General features: G+C 38.5%; 1 protein-coding gene across 1 annotated transcript; it reads left to right on the top strand.

Annotated features, from left to right (window-relative positions):
* Window positions 1-1,974: 1,974 nt before the first annotated feature.
* Window positions 1,975-11,775, top strand: LOC146369545 (tetraspanin-8-like). The gene is made up of 9 exons (XM_084910594.1): window positions 1,975-2,148; window positions 3,542-3,598; window positions 5,778-5,897; window positions 6,035-6,109; window positions 6,652-6,747; window positions 7,376-7,495; window positions 8,632-8,664; window positions 8,763-8,846; window positions 9,767-11,775. Exons 1-9 carry the CDS (start codon window positions 2,089-2,091, stop codon window positions 9,851-9,853), a joined length of 732 nt encoding a protein of 243 aa, XP_084766720.1. The 5' UTR covers window positions 1,975-2,088; the 3' UTR covers window positions 9,854-11,775.
* The last annotated feature ends 6,722 nt before the right edge of the window (window positions 11,776-18,497 follow it).

An 18,497-nucleotide genomic window follows, 5' to 3' on the forward strand; every position in this document is an offset into this window, starting at 1 on the left:
ATTCCCCACCTTCTCCATACTTCTTTCTTGCCATCATTCTAATAGAGGTTGATCATTGTTTTGTCTTTCCAAAGAATGTTTTTCCAGAACTGTGCTGGCTTTTTTGGATGTTTTTTTTTTTTTTTTTTTTTTTTTTTTTAGCAAAGTCCAATCTAGCCTTTCTGTCTTTGAGGCTTATGAATGACTTGCCTCTTGCAGTGAATCCTCTGTATTTACTTTCATCCAGTCTTGTTTTAATGGTAGACTTGGATATAGATACATCTTCCTCCTGGAGAGTGTTGTGAAGAGGTTTCTGTTTATCATGGAAATGATTCTGCAATTATCCAAAACTGTTGTCTTCCATGGATGTCCAGGTGTTTTCAGGTTGCTGAGTTCACCAGTGCTTTCTTTCTTTCTTTCTCAAGGTGTATCAAATGTAGATTTTGCTTCTCCTGATATTGTAGCAATTTCTCGGATGGGTTTTTTCTGTTTTTGCAGCGTAAGGAGAGCTGGTATCTCTTGTGAGTTCTAAATTAAGCACATACCAATAGCCTTTTTGTGTTTGTTTTAATGTAAATGGGAGCAGGATTTGCAAAATGAGCATCGTGCTTTATTCATTGCTGCTTGGGGTAAGGACAAGCTCACATATACCCTTATACATCAATATTTTCCCCTTTTGTTATACCAACATGGAAATAATAATCTGGACTATGTGCTAAAATGCAACCGAACCTTGTTTAATGATTGGCTGGGTATGTGGTGGATGTCATGAGGCTAAATGCCACTAAGTCCATGCCAGTGTTTCCTGAGAACATGTTATTTTTTTTAATCATATACTTGTTTTTGAAACCACGTGTTTCTGAAAGCAGAATCAGAGGTATAAGGCACATCTCTATCAGTTTTCAGACTACAAGCCAACACCTGTTTCTGTAAATGTAGCAAGTAGATGCCATGACTAAGACTTTCTGTGTACTACTCAATATTTTTGTTTGACAAAAGGTAACAAAAATCTCAGTTATTTCAGACTACATCTGTTGATATTGAGATTGGCTCTCATAACATCTGGTTTTCTGGTTTCCATATGATTTCCTTAATTATAACCACAACTGTTTTCAACTTTTACTATTTTTTTAACCAAATCTAACAAACTTTATTGGAAGGAAAAGAATAACAAACAAACAAACAAACAAACAAAAAGATTCATTCACTATTTTCAAACATCTGTTGAGCATAGTCAACCAAGAAATGCAATATTTCTTTCATATATTTGCGAGAAACAACACTGACCATATATTTAAGAAAACTGCTGTGTTCTTAAAAAAACTAAATTGTGCAAGCAGATTCACTTCCTCTGCAGGAACATTGCTGTGCTTATCAGTAGTGTTATATTTTGATAAAATTCCTGTTCATGTCTGCCAGGGTGTCTCCAAACATCGTCATGTTAAATGATCTGGGTAGAACTTGAGTCTGCACAGACAAGTAAAATGTAATCAGGATATTCACTTTTCGCTGCAGACAGTTTTTCTCTTTGCATTTTCAATTGCATTTTGATGCCAGGTCTCTCTTGGAAATGAGATTTTTAATCTCAATGAGATTTTTTTTTACCTGGATAAATAAAGGATTAATAAATTGTGTGTATCCTGGTAAATTAGTCTTTTAGCTATTTAACTTTTATTCAAATGAGAAGTTAATTAAGTTGATTTTTTATGTCACTGTAAAAACAAAAATCACTGGCAACCTTTCAGCATGTTGTCCTTACAGGTGCACCACAAATGAGAGAGGCGATGGGCTAAGCTTGGGGCTGCTGATTAAAACCAAATAACAGAACTTTAATCTTTTGCTTTATGCTCGCTGCAGTTTTATAATCAGCCTTTTTTCTGTTTTGTTTCCAGTTTTCAAGCTCCAGTTTAAAGTTTAGTTTTTTCTATTAGTGCATGTCTGAGGAGGCTGTCCCGTACACACGAGGGCTTGGCTACAGGGCAGCTCTTTGTGTGTTCTTTCCCCTTACATTCTCTGTCTGGGGAGTTTATCAGAGCACGCAAACCTGTACCACTCTGAGCTACAACCTCACTGCTTCACCTCCTGTGAGACACTCTCTAAAAAGTGAAAATGGGGAAAATTAATGGATGCATCAAGTGCATTTTTATTTTTTTCAATGTGCTGTTTATGGTAAGTCAAAACGTTCTTTCTGATTTAATTTTAAACTTTAAAAAATATTTTTGTGTTTTGTTCAGTTTTCCAGGACGATTTTACATACGTTATGTTATAGAGTAGAACAGAATAGAGTTTATTTCAAATATGTAAATATAACTAAAATAACAAGAAAAAACTTTGTAAAAAACAAAAACAAACAAAGTAAAGCCATGAAGTTGCTGTGAATAGCTCCTACATGATTTTTATGCTAAAAAAAAGGATGAACTAGGAAAAAAAACCTTCAGCTTTAACTAAAACTGTTGTACTATGCTAAAAAAACAAAAAAAAAACAAAATATGATCATCAAATTTGATCATATTAATGAAGACATGCTTCAATGTTCAAAATATTTTTTCCAAAACAGCAATCAAATACAAATGTGGTTAACTGCTCAGCTCAGTAATTTCCAGTAAAAAGGGACCCCCCCCCCCACACACACACACACACACACAAAGCAGAAGAAAACAGGGTCATATTTCAGTCCACCAGCCAACCACCGAGCAGCTTCTCTTCTCCTTTGTTAATAATTTTTTTTAGCTTACCATAATGGAAAAAAGGAAGGGTGGGGGGAAAAAGGTGGAGTTTGAAGAAGCTGTTTTTGCTTTGATTAGCCTTTTAACGTCTTTGTAGTAAGAGAACTAAGAATGATTTTAAAAAATACAAAAAACAATGAGCTTGTGCAGTCAAACAGAATAAAATGAGAAATGTGGTTTAAAAGATAATTAATTTTCAATTTTTAACACAGAGGTTTTTCTTTTTATTCATGCTTATTGATTTTATTTCCATCCATTTACACAAAACATGCAAACAAACAAACATTTACTTGTAATAATGTTTTGAAAAAACTGTTTTTAAAATCAAATTACATAAAACAAAAATCTTATATTAAATTACTTTTATAATAATAATAGTCTGGGTCTGGAACAGTTTCACATCCATGTTTCTTGGGTGTTTTCACCAGCCAGGAAACATGCCTAGGCCTGAGGAAGTCTCTGATCAGGTTTTTAGCTCTTTGTCTCCCTCAGGTTGTGCAGTGTAGAAGTGACAAAAGCTCTTAACGCTTGCATGCAGGATTACACATCTAAGGAAGAGAGATTGTGTAACCTAAAATGGCTGACATGCTTTAAAGGTGTAAAATGGCTGAAGTGCTTTAAGGGTGTTTTCCCTGAAATGTGGCAGGTTTTCCCTGGCTGAACCATGCAAGTTTCAGTTTTAAAATAAGATAATCACTTTTTATTATTAATTATGTCTTAGTGCACTGTTTACAAAGCCTTTATTGTAAATGTTTTTTTTAGCACACTTAGTCCACCATACTTGGAGCTTTAATTTTGTTAAACACAAACTGAACACTGTGATTCGGTTTCCACAGATCCTGGGATGTGTGCTGATTTACCTGGCAGTAAGGGCGACTGCCATGACTCTGCAGGTAAACAACAACTACATCACTGTTGACACAGAATAAAAGAAAGGCGAATCATATTTCTTAGCCAAAAAAACCTTCAGTGGAATTGGGAATTGGGATTGGCACAGTGATGCTTTGATTATTCAACGTGTTGATTTTATTAGGCTCATACATACGGAGCTTAGAAAGAAAGCCAAGCGGAAATATAATGATAATATGTCACCCTTCAACAAAGAACTAAAATCACAAGGAGCACACTATTTAAATTTCTTTAGTCTGCCTACAGACACTTTTGGACTTAATCAGTATCATAAGTCTGTTTTCACTGATATTAGTTCATGTGTCCAGCTTTGATACCACTCTCAACTCCCTGCCGTTGACTGTCATAACGTAGGTAATAGAGAACAGCTACTCCTCTTGTGGTTAACCTATGAAAGCCCAACCATAAAAACAACTTTCCCACTCCAGATGTTTTTTCTTATGTTCTTACATAAACCATGTGGCCGTCTTCCTGTCAAAGTCTGGAATAATAAATCAGGTCTGGCTTTAAGCCAGAATAATTCCCCCCTTGCTTAGTATCTATTTTCGGTAAACACTCACTGCAAGTTGTGTTTTTAGTTTGCCTTCATCAGGTGATACAATAATCAAGTGTTTATCTGTGTTGACTTAATCATGAACCACTCTTAAAGTCATGACAGGTTATGGTTGGATCTTTGTTCTGTACTGATAAGAAAAAACAGAGTTCTATAAAAACAGAGTTCAGTAATGCTTTGAAACAAACACTCTAAAGACAAAAGCAGCTGGTTTGCATTGAGCCCTGAACCAGATTTAGTCAGGACATGATGTGTATACGATAATTCTCTAAAAGCACGCACGTGAAATGGAAAACACTCATTTCGAAATGTTTAGATTAAGCCAACGTGAAGGACTCAGCGTGTTTATATAGAATCAGGCAGCCGTCCAGATGTAGTGGAGGCTCTCATTTCTGCTCTTAACACAGAACAGATGCTGCCTGGGGGAAGTTAACGCTCTCACAACTCATTTTCTCTGTAACAGTAATTACAGCTTGGCTCTGACAAAATTGTCAAACCAGAAACACAGAGCAGCATATTATATCTTTTAATGGAGTACATGTTTTGGCTCATTGTTGTCACCAAATGAAATAGTGTTTTTTTGTTTGTTTGTTTGTTTGTTTATCTACAGTTTTTTTTCTCTTTTTTTTCTCCAGTTCATTTCCAGGACTTGTAATTAGGTTTTACAGTCATATCCTGTAGCCTGTGAGTCTGGCAGTCATCTGGGGGATAACAATCTCCACGATTTTCATTGTTAATGAGCTGAAATTTGATATCCATATATATGCTCCAGTATGAACCAGTTTGTGTTTTTGCCCTACACAATGTATTTCAACTTTCTGTTATTGTGTTTATAACAAAAAGCAGTAGTTTTAATATCAATAACCATTTTTAAGTTATATATTTTACATAAACAGTTTTCTATAAGCTGTCATGTGCAGAATAAAATCACATTGCTGCTGGAAGGACTGGAGCAGCAGAAAAGTGCTCAGTGCATTATGGAAAGCAGCATAACTGAGAGATGGCTCACAGTCACCTCATGCACCCTAATTATAATCTTAATCAGAAAGGAAAGTTTGAGGCTTTAAAGCAGAGAGGATGTCTCCACTGATGTCTTTGCCTGCTGATCTGCAGGCAAAGACATCACACAGCGCTCCCAGTGGACAACCCTCACATTTTACGTCATTTTAAAAATGACTAATCCACACACTGCTGTCTTTGCTTCACAGAACAAAGACTGTGACTAAAACTTTACAGTTTTATAAATGTCTGTTAACACTGTCTGATTCGACCTGTTCTTTACTAAAACGTCAGTAAATTTGATGTTGTGCTAGTTAAGCCTAACAACTGCAAATTTATTCTAACCCGAGAAGATACTACAGTGGATGGCCTCTTCACTGAATGTGACTTACTGGATGGTCCTGGCATGGCCTGGTTTAGGTTTTGAAATGCTTGCCTTATGATCTATGGTAGCATGGCTAGATGGCACAGATATTAGTGGGGAGACTCAATCTGATGTGAACCAGAGATTCATGTCTAGCATGTTACTGATAACTGTGTTTGCTTTTGCTTATTCCAAGAAGTAAGGATCAATGCAATGTTTGTGTTGTTTCCTGTTCTTTCTCGAGCAGTTGTCAGCATTTGGTATGCCAGGCTTGGGCTGGGCATGGGTTTTTGCCATTGGTGTCCTCGGTGTCTCCTCCCTGGGAATCTACGCTGCCTGCTCTGAGAAAGCCCTCGTTCTCAAAATAGTAAGTACAGGACCCCTGCATCAAACAAGATAATGATGTGATACCTGTTTATTTTTTGTTGCTTTTAATTTCACAATGAACAAAACAAGAACAAAGTGATGATTCTTTTAATGTTCTTAACATTCCTTCATGTACAGTTTGCAGGATTTATGGGCATTGGAATGATCATCATGATGATTTTTGGCATCGTTGTAGCGGTCAAAAGAAACCAGGTGATCTCTTCTCCTCTCTGCCAGTCCAATAATTTTTCTTGATGCAAGTTTTCTTCATCACATTTTCTCTCTTTCTTTGTATTACTTTACATCTGTGTTTCTGTTACAGTTACTACTGTTATCTAGTGGCCTTCCTTTTCTGTCTGTGTCTGAAACTAAAAAAAAAACAACCTTGCCTTTCTCTCAGCAACATAGTTTTAATTATTTATTCATTTTTGCTTTCCACCTTAATAACACTATCACACACATTAACAATTGCCTGTATTAATGAATTGTCCTAATTGGACATGACCATAGGGCCTAATGGATAGTATGGAAAATATTAATAATGTTTCTTGTGGGAAATTCATCAGTGAATTAAAAGAAGCCAGTAAATAATTTTAGAACTAGAATTTGTTTTCTTTTCTACTTTAATTATTCTTGTTTTTGGGTATTCATTCATTGCATATTTGAGATTTTTGTCCTTCTCTGTCTGTCTTGTTGATAATATAGCTTCTCATCTGTTTACCGTGATACTAAATATATTCTTTTTTTCTTTGCAGACAAAGACTACCTTCCACAGTACCTCTAGTGAACTAGCAGAGCCCTACATGAAAGAACCATCCTTGAGAGATATGCTTGAAGCCTTACAGCAATCTGTAATGTTCTTTGTACTATTAACCTGATGACAGTAGAATCAAATAGAACAGAATAGCCAATATAGCCAGAATAGCGAGGATACAGAGGGTCATGTCCAATGTCTGCTCAAGTGTGTGGTGAAATCCCAAATTTACTTGTACAAGTAGTCAATACAGGACTTGCAGGTAGTGATCTGAACAGCAGTGGTACTGGAAAGGTTCAGAAGTGATCAAGGACCAACCCTGATAGGGGAGATCAACCAAATTTGTTTAATTTGAGACTAAAAGAAAACTAAATGAATGAGATGTAAAATTTGTGGGGGTAGGGCCAAATAAGTGTATACTTCTGTCTATTCCTTTTCAAACAAAAGAATGGAATGATATGACAAAATGATGGCAAATATACACGTTTGAAATAAAAATGAACTGGACTGAACTGAAATTTTAGTCAGATAATATTTTTTTCTTTTTATGCTTGGTGTCAAGTAACTTTTTGACTCCATCTTACACAGAAAACCTTTTATTAATTATTTTTCGACTGAATTGTTTTTTAATAATTACATTATAGTTACTTTATTGACACATTTACATTAGTGCAGAACTTCATTGAGTATTTTCAATTTGAAGTCATTCTCTCATGTGTTAACAGATTCAATGCTGTGGAATAGTGAGCGCTAACGACTGGGGTGAGGAAATTCCCAATTCCTGTGAATGCAGTCCTTCAGATCTGGGATATGGAGGATATCGCTCATGCAAATCCAAACCTCAGGTTAGTTTTATAAAATAAAACTGGATTTTAAGAAAAAAACAGAGAATATCAGGAAATGACTAATTCTGCTATCTACACTAATGGTGAAACAACTAGTAGCTTAGTTTTCCAACATCCAGAAGAAGAAACTACCATCACAACTAGAGATTGACAAGGTACACTGCAAATGCTACGGCAAGGGCAAGCCAGAAAATTAGGTCAGGGGGGAGATATCATCATCTCCACCCTCTGGATTGGGTACCAAGCATGAAGAACAACTGCTACATTGAAGGTGAGAACAGCTCACCTGGTCGATTACCAAGGCTATGTGAAATACCCTCTGAAGGCCAACAGAATATGTGAATACAGCACTGCGGGCAATCCTTACTGTGACCATAACCAAAACCAATCGATCTACTCTCTGGCAGCAGTGATCACTGAGCTCCCTGGCTACAAGATGAACAGCCACAAGGAGCAGTACCCTCCATCGAGAAGGAGACAAGAGGCCAAGATCAAGGTAGCATAGAAGGGAGTTAGCAAAATATCTGAGCTGCAGAAAGCTGTGATGAAGAAGGTGCCTAACAAGTACTGTCCATACCTGATGCCTAGAAAACTGACAAGCAAAGACTCACAGCCTTGGCCAGCCACTTGAGGAGGTATACAAGAGAGATGCAAGGCAGGAGAATTAACCAGCTGTTCTCCACAGAACCATCTAAGGCGTGTGGCAGGGGAACAATGTGAGAACAGCACCACCAAGGCTAGAAACAGAGCAATACTGGAAGAGCATATGGAAGAAGGAGACAACACATTACAACAATGCTCAGTGGCTAGTGGGACTAAGAGCAGACCACAGCAACCTCCCTGAACAGGATCCAGTAACTATCACCGTGGCAGACACCCAAAGTCTCGAGCAATTAAGAGTTGTGCCTGGCTCTGACATAATATACACCTCCTGGCTAAAGAAGCTTTTTGCGTGAAATTAGTGTCAGATTGTCACTTTGAAATTACAAGTTGAGTAATTTTGCAGCCATCCATTCCACATTGACAAATGTAACTGTGTTTTGCCCTACAGTAATTTATATTTTATAATATGTATCTGAAAGTTAATAATGAACTGTTTCTATTTGAATACACAATATCCTCTTGTTTTCTTACAGGGAACCAGAGGCCCACCGCAAGTCTTTGCACAGGTATTTAATCCCCCAACCCCTATCAGCTAATCCAAACACTACAGTCTGCCATTCTGATAGATTTCCATGTAATAACTATCTTCCATTCTCTTCTGCAGTCCTGCGGTGACGTCATGTTTTCGGTGGTAGACATTTTCTTCAAGATCGCTTTGGGCTTCTTCTTTGGATTTGCTGTGACAGCAGTAAGCTTCACTGTTGTTTTCATTTATTGTCACTGGTTATCACTGTATATCACTGTGACTCCATTGTTCTTTAAGATCTTATTTTATTTTAAAAAAATCTTGGATATAAAAACTCTTCGTTGCATTTCTAAGATGCTTTTTCAGACATTTGCTAGAATCTTAGCTTATTTGCATACATGATTACATTTTTGTTGCTAAATACTGTTTAATGTTATTAGTGTTCATTCCTTAGTAATGTTGTTACTGTACCTTCAAGGCTTAACTTCACCCTATCAAAGAAATGTGAAAAAATAAAAATAAAAACTGAAAAGGTAAAGCCCAAGAAAAACAGACAGTTCAACTGCCAAAACCTTTGGTCATGACTGCATTTCCAGTGGATATTTGCTGGTAATAATTCTTTATGATTAACACAAGTATGGGCGCAATAGTATACGTTGAGTTATTTGCATGTTGACCCACAAAACTACATTCCAAGTTCCCATGTTAATTTGCTTTTTAAATTTGATTTTCAGATCTGATAAACCCATGTTTTATTTACAATAAAAAACAAAACATTTAAAATATTTAAACTGAGACGAATGATATTTTCTTTATCCTTTTGCTTTTAAAAGTCTGTTTTTTTGTTGGGCCACACCACTGTCAAGCACTGAGACATAGATCCTTCTCAAGTGTGTCGACTATACATCAGTGTGTAGCACATAAATACAGGTAGCACGTTGACCGCTTTACTAGCAACAAAGCTGGTAATTCCTCTTCAGCTTCTGAGTAAAAGCTAGTAATTGCCGTGTTGGAGCAGCAGCATTTACATCATTGTCATCCTCAGCGGGCTTCACCACCAGTGCTGTTGAACTGTAGTTTTTTAATATTATCACCTACCTGTTTTGTGAACTAACCCCCTGTTCATCTACCTGTCTTTATAGCTACTGGGCCTGCTTATTACCATCTTCATGATCCATCAGGTCCAACGTAATGACACTGGAGGAGGCATTGCCATGAAAGGCTACTGAAGAGAACCACCATGCAGCTATGTCCTCTGATCATCAACCATTGCATTAGGTGACCACAAGAGAACTCTCTGGTCAGGACATCACCTCTTTTTTTACTTTGATTTATGAAAAAAAACTAATGGTTGCCTTGAGAGAGCGCAAACAAATGGCAATGTGGCATGCTGCAGGATTTTATTCAGGACAGAAACTGCTGCCTTTCTGTCCAGCTTTCCAATGTACAAAGCATAGCTTAGAAAGCAAAACATTTTTTAAAGCCTTGTGTCTGTTATGTGTTATGTGATGGTATGCAGTATTCTACACATCTTATGTAGAGACCTTTTAATGAAAAGAAGTTGAACCTCTAAATCTGACTTTGTTAAACCGTGGAGGCTGAAGTTGTTGAGAATAGGAATTTTTTTCTGGTTGCATTAAAAAAAATGAAAACTCCAACTAAACTTCACTAGATCAAAACAAAAATCAAAAACAAACATCCAACTGCGTAGTTGAAATTGTTTGGATTGTTTGGCTGTTTTGTCCTTAAGTATGACATTCACTGAAGAGGTTAAAGAGTTGTTTAGCTTGAATTGATTTTTTTGGATTACATTTAAACATGCACTGATTTGTCCCCTGGTTAAGAACAAATAAGTAAATATGAGAAGTGAAAGACTGATTCCTTCTGTTTCTGAGATAGGGTCAGTAATCTAAATTATTATTACATTCAAATTGAAGTCAAAACCTCCTTGGGTTAAAATGACCAAGTCAGAATGGCACTTAAGCTGTCACCTGCCTGTGTTTGTAAAGTAAATGGTAAAATAGTAAATGGCCTGTATTTGTATAGCATTTTACTTAGTCCCTAAGGACCCCAAAGCGCTTTACACTACATTCAGTCATCCACACACTGGTGATAGCAAGCTACATTGTAGCCACAGCTGCCCTGGGGCGCACTGACAGAGGCGAGGCTGCCGGGCACCACCGGGCCCTCTGACCACCACCAGGAGGCAACGGGTGAAATGTCTTGCCCAAGGACACAACGACTGAGACTGTCGGAGCTGTAGCTCAAACCAGCAACCTTACGATTACAAGACAAACTGCCAACTCTTGAGCCACGATCGCCCCATAAGAAATATAAAGAAATATAAAACAATGAATTCATATAAATTTTAAAACTGTGTTGTTGTTGTTTTGTATGTGGGAAGCACTTGAGTCATCATAGTTTAAGGTGAAAACTGTCTTTCTGTGGTTGTTCTACGGTTGAATTGTAAAATCAGATTTGTCCATTTAAGGTACACTTGTGTAACTGGAGCGTATGTGTACTAGAAAATGACTAAAAAATTACTTATCATAATGTCATCTATGGTGATGACAAAGTGACAAACAGAAAAATAGATCATCCACTGACAGAAAACTCATCTGTCATTAAAATGGAAAAAAGAAAATGTATTGGCAGCACTTTCTAACAGACAGTTTTGCATTTTGCAGCTCTGTTTCCTGCTCATTATACAGAAACTGCCCCAGAGGTAATTGAGTGGTAATAATTTAGAAATTACCACATTATTCCAGTCTTGTTTTGTCTTTGTTATCCTACTATTACCATTTTATTACAGAGCTGCATTTCCATATTATTACCCCCCAGTTTTTGGGCTCTTATTATTCTATTACATACATTTCAGGGTAATATTACTCAACTGTAACTACTGTTGCTGCCATGATATTACTTGTATATTACTTATATTACTTTGGTAATTGCATGGTAACAACTAAGAAATTACCACATTATTATACTCTTGTTTCTCCCTTGTTACCCTTCTGTCACCACTTTATTACAGAGCTGTAATAGAAAGTGCTACCAATGTATTAAAGTTAAAGATATATTGTTACAGGATTGCTATATGTTCTGCATTAATATCATTAATAAATAAACTCCAGAGACTGAAAACACACAATGCCTCACTCTCTTCTTTTATAATGTATTTCCTCACCTCTGGCAGTAACCATATCACCCTGGAAATGTTTCAGACAGCAAGTAAATAACACTGAGCAATATACCATCTCTCTCTGGCTTATGGTTTACTATTGTATGCTTGTTGATTTGATGAGTTTGTAGCCTAAGGAAATACAAGGTTGGCTCTGTAAATTGAATATGGTGTTTGGTTAACATGGATAAATAGTGCAAGCCTAAGAATTTCAGTGAGCATTAGGTTTAGGCACTGCTTGTGACTCGTCAATAGAGGGCACTAGGGCACGGCCTTCATGAAAAAAAAAAAAAAAATCCATAACAAGCAATTAATAGCAGAAATATGACATAAATTACAAATAAGCATAGTATATAGTATAGTATAGTATAGTAAAGTATAAGTATATTCACAGAGAGTTGAGGAATGGCTGCAATCACAGCATACCCTTAGGCTCCCTTCTTGTTTCAGAGATGGTTTTGCCTTTTCACACAAATGACCTCCTTGACTCTCTGCTCAAACCAGCTTTCCTCCCAGTCCAGGCTGTGTACATCCTCATCATTGAAAGAGTGTCCATTGACTGGCCTGTAGGTGTAAATAGACTGCAGAGTCCTGGACTGACAAGTTACCTATTTTGTGTTGTGCCCGCTGCTTAGCCAGAGGTTGTTTGCTTTCCCCGATCTAGAAACCATGGCAATATTCATGACATCGATTGATTTCTGATTCAAGGCAAAAATTCCCTTTTGCTTCACAGGCTGACAAAAGCATATGTGAGCAGGAAGAGTTGTAACAGGACTTTACAAAACAAACAGCTTTTGGAACTAGTGAAAGAGCATGTTAGCAAAGCAGTGGAAAAGACAAAGAACAAAATAAAAAGGACAACAACAAATGCTGACTTCAAAGTCAGTGACAGGGTTTTAAGAGCCAATATAAGTAATCAGCAGAGGAAAGGAGGAAAGCTGGAAGCCAATTATTTAGGCTCATGCGTTATAACAGCTATCCAGGACCAAAGCACCAACCTTCAAGGTTCCAAGGGGGTTATAATTTCAAAAGTAAACATCGGCCATGTAAAGCTACACTGGTGTTTAAAAAAAACGTCTGGTGCACTATCATCTTAATTTATGTCACCTCAACCTGAAGGCCCATAACCAGCCACAGCCCTCCCGCAGTTAGTTCCTACAGCCACTTCTGGTCCATCATCACTTGATGCCACCCTCTCTCCCACTACTGCTTCACTATTACTTGATTAAATCATTTAGCCAAGACAAATGCTTGGCATGTGGAAACGTACATTTTGAAGGGAATATTTCTTTATCACTTTTTCTTCTTCACTAAAGTTTATTTTAGGTCATATACCAAAAAGAAAAGTTATGTTTTTTTTGTTTTTTTTACAGCTTAAAATATTATTAAATATTAAAATAGTATTTGACCACAGGGCAACACAGAGACAAACAACCATGCATGCATGCAGACCTAAGGACAGTTTTGATTCCCAGTTACTAGCAACACAACTGAAATGAAAAATGTTATCTCCGAAAAGATATGGAAAATATGGAAAATTGCTGTTTTTCTATGAATTGACTCTCTCTTTTACAGTTTGCAGAAAAAAGCATTTGGAATGCTGTTAATACTGGAACTGAACAGACTGTGGCTGGGCCAGGCTCATAGAATATGTTCTCCCCTGCAACTTCACTCTATAAAGAGCTAATATATCCAAAATTTCACCAGTAATAAGTCATTATAAGAAGTGCTTGGAACTAAAAATCAGGAACGAGGGATACTGTTTGTAACTGCAGGCCCACCACCCGCAGGAGGCATTGTAGGGGTTGGGTGCATTGTGAGCCAGGCAGCAGCCAGGAGTAGAGGCCCTGGCGGACTGATCCCCGGCTACTGAGACTGGCAATTGGTACATGGAATGTCACCTCTCTGGTGGGTAAGGAGCATGAGTTAGTGCGTGAGGTTGAGAGGTACCGGCTTGGGCTCTGGAACCAGTCTCCTGTAGAGGGGCTGGACTCTGTCTTAGTCTGGAGTTGCCCCTGGTGAGAGGCGGAGGGCTGGGGTGGGTATCCTAGTATCCTCTCGGCTTATTGCCTGTATGTTGGGATTTCTCCCAGTGGACAAGTGGGTTTGTTCCCTGCACCTTTGGGTCGGGGAACGGGTCCTGACCGTCATCTGCACTTATGCGCTGAGTGGTGGTTCAGAGTACTTAGCCTTCTTGGAGTCCCTGGGTGGGTACCTGGAGGTTGCTCCATATGGGCAGAACTTTGTGCTATCAAAAACTGAATTCGAATAAGTTAAATTAAAATTTGAAGTGCTCAGATTGAATCTGAATTGTAACTTGAATAAATGCTTTTTAAAACTGAATTCGAATTATCCTAAATTATCCTAAATTATCCTAATTTGAAATTTAATGTGTTGGTTTGAAAAAGAATCGTCACCTAATTGAAATTGAATTTTATATTCTGAAACTGAATTCATTTGCTTTGAAACTTTATTTTATCCTTTAAAAATGCACCTCTCGAATAATTGCATTTTCTTTTTTTTCTTTTTCTTTTTTTTTCCTTTTCTTTTTTTTTTTGTGTCCCGTTTGGATCTTTAGCCATCAGAATTGTTGTCTTAAGGCCAAGAAAGATGCCAAGCGGATTTATTTTACCAAGTGGATCATCGTGGCCTTGCCATATTGGTCCATTTGATTGACCTTTATTATAATTATGTATTTATTTTATTTTCGGTTGCTACAAACGGGACAGACATGACTGGGGGATAGGACAGGGAGAAAGAATGAAAGAAAGAGAGGGAGAGAAAGAAAACCAGAGGGGAGAAGAGACGGTGAGAAAGTGGGGAAGAAAGAAAGAAAAACAAACAAAACACCTGGATCACCTGTATAGAGAAAAAAAAACAGAAGAGAAAGCAAACAACAAAGAGCAACATAATAAAAACAGCACCATCACAATAAACTAGCTAGCAGTACATAACAGTAGATACTGAATACTAAACGATATTGTGCAGCACGCAAGATAGACAGCGCACAATGTGCTTTGAAGCAGCAGCCAAGAAAGGTGTAGTCTGCGTCTGTGAACACCCGTGTGTACACCTGTGTGCATACCTGTGTGGATCAGCATGCTTGTATTCCAAAGGTTTCTCCATGTAACGATCTGCTAGGGAGTGTGGGGAGCCATAGCCCCGTCCCCCAGGGCATGAAGCAGGTATAGAGGAGATCCAGGCCCCTGACATCCAGAGGCCCCAGAGTACGAGGAACCGAGGAGGACTACCAAAAGGGGGGGAACCGTGCCACCCTCCTGGGAAGAGCTGAGTAGAGCCCCAAATGAGAGGTCACCCAGCAGCTATGGAGCAGAGGCCAGAGGGGGTTGCAGTGGCGTGCCCGCGGGCTCTGCCGGCAGCCAGCTGTGCCAGGGAGGACCGAGCTTCAGGCCCAGAGGCCAGAGGCCTGAGGGCACCCCACCCCCCGGAAGGGGCCCAGCCGGGCCACAGGTGCCAGGCCCCGCCAATCGGCCACCAGGAGTGAGCCGGTACATACATGAGCGCCCAGCCCCAGTCGACAAGGACCACCAACACACCAACGTCTTAGGGCATCAGCCACCGGCAGGGAGTGTGGTGAGGGGAGATAGGCCTCCGTACTTTAGAGGGCCTGAGATGTACCCAGAGAGGTTGAGTCTAAGACCCAACCTGACATATAGACACAGACGAACAGGCGCACGCGGACACAAATGTGCATTCTCACCCCATATACACAACCAAATACTCGGCACTCACCCAACGTGTAGACAGACACAAATAGACACTGCACAGACAGTCGCACTCCCCAAACATACTCTATATCCCAGGTCCAGGTACCCCTGCCCCCAGAGGGGCAAGCCGCACCTAGACCCAGGAGATGTAACCCTTCTCTCTGGGGTGGAGGCAAGCGGACCACCTCCTTATCTGCAGACCACCTGCAAAGATATAATTGCATTTTCACTTCTCACCATTCAGTTTCAGTTCTACAATTTAGTTTCAGTTCCAATATTCAGTTTTTTGGGACTTACATCCTGTTTCAGTTCCAGAGTAATCGAGCGCAGATTAATAGAACTACATTTGGTAACTTGACTGCATGCAGAGGTGACAATTCAGCTGCCATACAGAATATTTGGTTGAACTGCAAGAAGACTCTGAAGTTTCTCTTTTCTTCTGGCAGGACAGGAACGTGGCCTTGTCCTGTGAGCCACCGTAAGGATGTACTTGGAGTGGAACTGGACCGTCACCGGCCTCAGGCTCTTCACCTTTTCAAAGACAAAGCAGTCATTTAGATAGATTATTAGATATTGTTTACCTACTATAACTGCACAAAGAGAATTTAGAATTATTGACAAGAGTGAACAAGCACTGACAGTGTAATCTACAGCTGTGGCCAAATGTTTCAGAGAATGAGAAGTGTTGGGGGTTTTTTGACAGGTTTTTTTTTTTTTTTTTTTTTTTTTTTTACAAAGTTTGCTGCTTCAGTGATAGTTGTATATCATATTATATCACTTCATGTGGCCCTCAGCCGGAAAAGGGAGGAGTGCCCGCTCCGGGTCAGGGATGAGTTCCTGTCCCAAGTGAAGGAATTTAAGTACCTAGGGGTCTTGTTCACAAGTGACGGTAGAAGCGAGTGGGAGATCGACAGACAATGTCAGGGGCTTGATCTGTGACCCAATGTTTAGAGATTATTTTGCATTTTTGATTTTCTTATATTAAGTTGATGATACTAACTTGTGTTATTGTGTTATTATTTTGTTATTATTAGTTAGGATTTAGTTGAGTTTTATTCTGGTTTTTGTTTCATCTATGTCCCTTTGGTTATGTGTCATGTTTCCTGTCCAGTCTGTCATGTGTTTCATGTCTGTGTTATGTCCACGTTGTCAAGCTTGTGAGTCATGTCTACGTCTCTCCACGTTTTCTGTTTTATTTTTTAGAGTCTAGTGTTTCCATGTTCAATGTATTTTCTTCTACTTACCCCGTCATGTTCATTTGTGTCAACTGTGTCTCCCCAGGTATTTCCACTTCCCTCATCCCTCAAACTGAGTTCTATGTGCGTGGTTTTTTGATTTTATGTGCAAGTAATCCTATTGGGCCTGTGAAATTTAATTATTTTTATGTCATGGCACAGAACAAAAAACACAATTTAAGCAAATAATTCCATAAGGGGAAAAAGACAGGCAGCACAAGAGGATCTGGTGACAAATACATTTTTAGAGGAGAAAAATAAATAATTATAGTGTACATGTCTTTAAGTTTTTTTTCGTAAATACATAATTTCAAATAAAATGAACTGAAATTCCATTAAATCACAGGGGAGTTACCCCCTTAGTCATGGGCTGTATAACAAAGTGGTACCCCAAGTCTATTACTACTACTACTGCATTTAGCATCTTTTTCATTTGATTGTAGCTCAAAAGCAGGTGATGCTGTTTAACTCTGTTCTATTTTGTGATCCTGAAATTAAAAATTAAAAACTAATTCTACTATCAGGTGAACTGAACTTCAGTTAAGAAGTTATCACCTGCATTCTCCCTGGGTCAGATATAAACCAAGTTTAGGTGTAGTTTATTTTTGTTGTTCTGACTTTTTACAGTCAGTTAAAATAACTTGTACTGCGTACTAGCTAGCATGACGGAGTTTCTATTAGGGGTGGATTTTGATTATCGATTTATCGACCAAAATCGATTCTAGAATCTGCAGGTTTTATCTCTCTCCAAACAATATCGACTGAACCAGCAGCAAATGAAGATCCAAACTTTTTGCTTCACATAAACATCGTCATGAATTCCCTCTGACTTTTGCTGTTTTGCTTCCACCACAGTAAAATCATGCTTCATGTACAGCTCTCTCTCTCTCTGTCTCTCTCTCTCTCTCTCTCTCATGAACTTCATGAACAGTTTCCCATCCAAAAATCTCGGTTTAGTCTACCGTTGTTTACAGCGCTGTCGGCTGCTGTTTTTTTTTTTTTACTTGCTTCCGACTTGAAAGCCTCATTTCTGCTATTCAATACTGAACAAATTAAAATTTTTATAAATATGCAAAATTGCAAAACGCTTAGCGGTGTCTCTAATAAAACCTCTGTAACTTTACTCTGCTTCACTTCAGCAGCAGCAACTAATGTTCATACTGTATGGTTTTCTTTCTTTTTTGTTCTACTGCACAATATTTTTAAGCTCATGTGCTATAAAAAGCCAGACCAGGAAAATCTTCTTCATCTTTTTCTGTGTTTTATGCTCAGTTACTATGACACAAAGCCATCTGCTGTGATGCTTACACCTTACACCAGCTGACACCTCACAAGTGTCAGCTGTCTTTTTATAGATATAAAAATATGGAAATGTACTAAGTGTTTAGAATTGTAATATTTCTGACTGTCTGAGGCCAAATTTCCCCGATTCAACTTGAATCGAATCGGAATCTAACCAATTCTAGAAATCAGTGACGATACCCAGCCCTAGTTTCTATACAGCTGGGTGGGTGCTATGATGCTACTGATACTGATAGTGAACCTTATTTTATTCATAAGGTTAGTTAGTAGAGTTGCCAACCATCCCGTAAAAAACGTAATCGTCCTGTATTCAGAGAAAATATTAGGCGTTTCGCATTGAGGTGAAAAGGAACACCGTTTGTCCCGTACTTCAGCTAGAATGAAAAAAGACACAAAGCTGGATTTGTTCTGTGTCACAGCTGCTGCT

The sequence above is a fragment of the Perissodus microlepis genome, chromosome 17, assembly GCF_051167445.1.
Source record: "Perissodus microlepis isolate ML-2025 ecotype Zambia chromosome 17, ASM5116744v1, whole genome shotgun sequence".
Classification (NCBI taxonomy): domain Eukaryota; kingdom Metazoa; phylum Chordata; class Actinopteri; order Cichliformes; family Cichlidae; genus Perissodus; species Perissodus microlepis.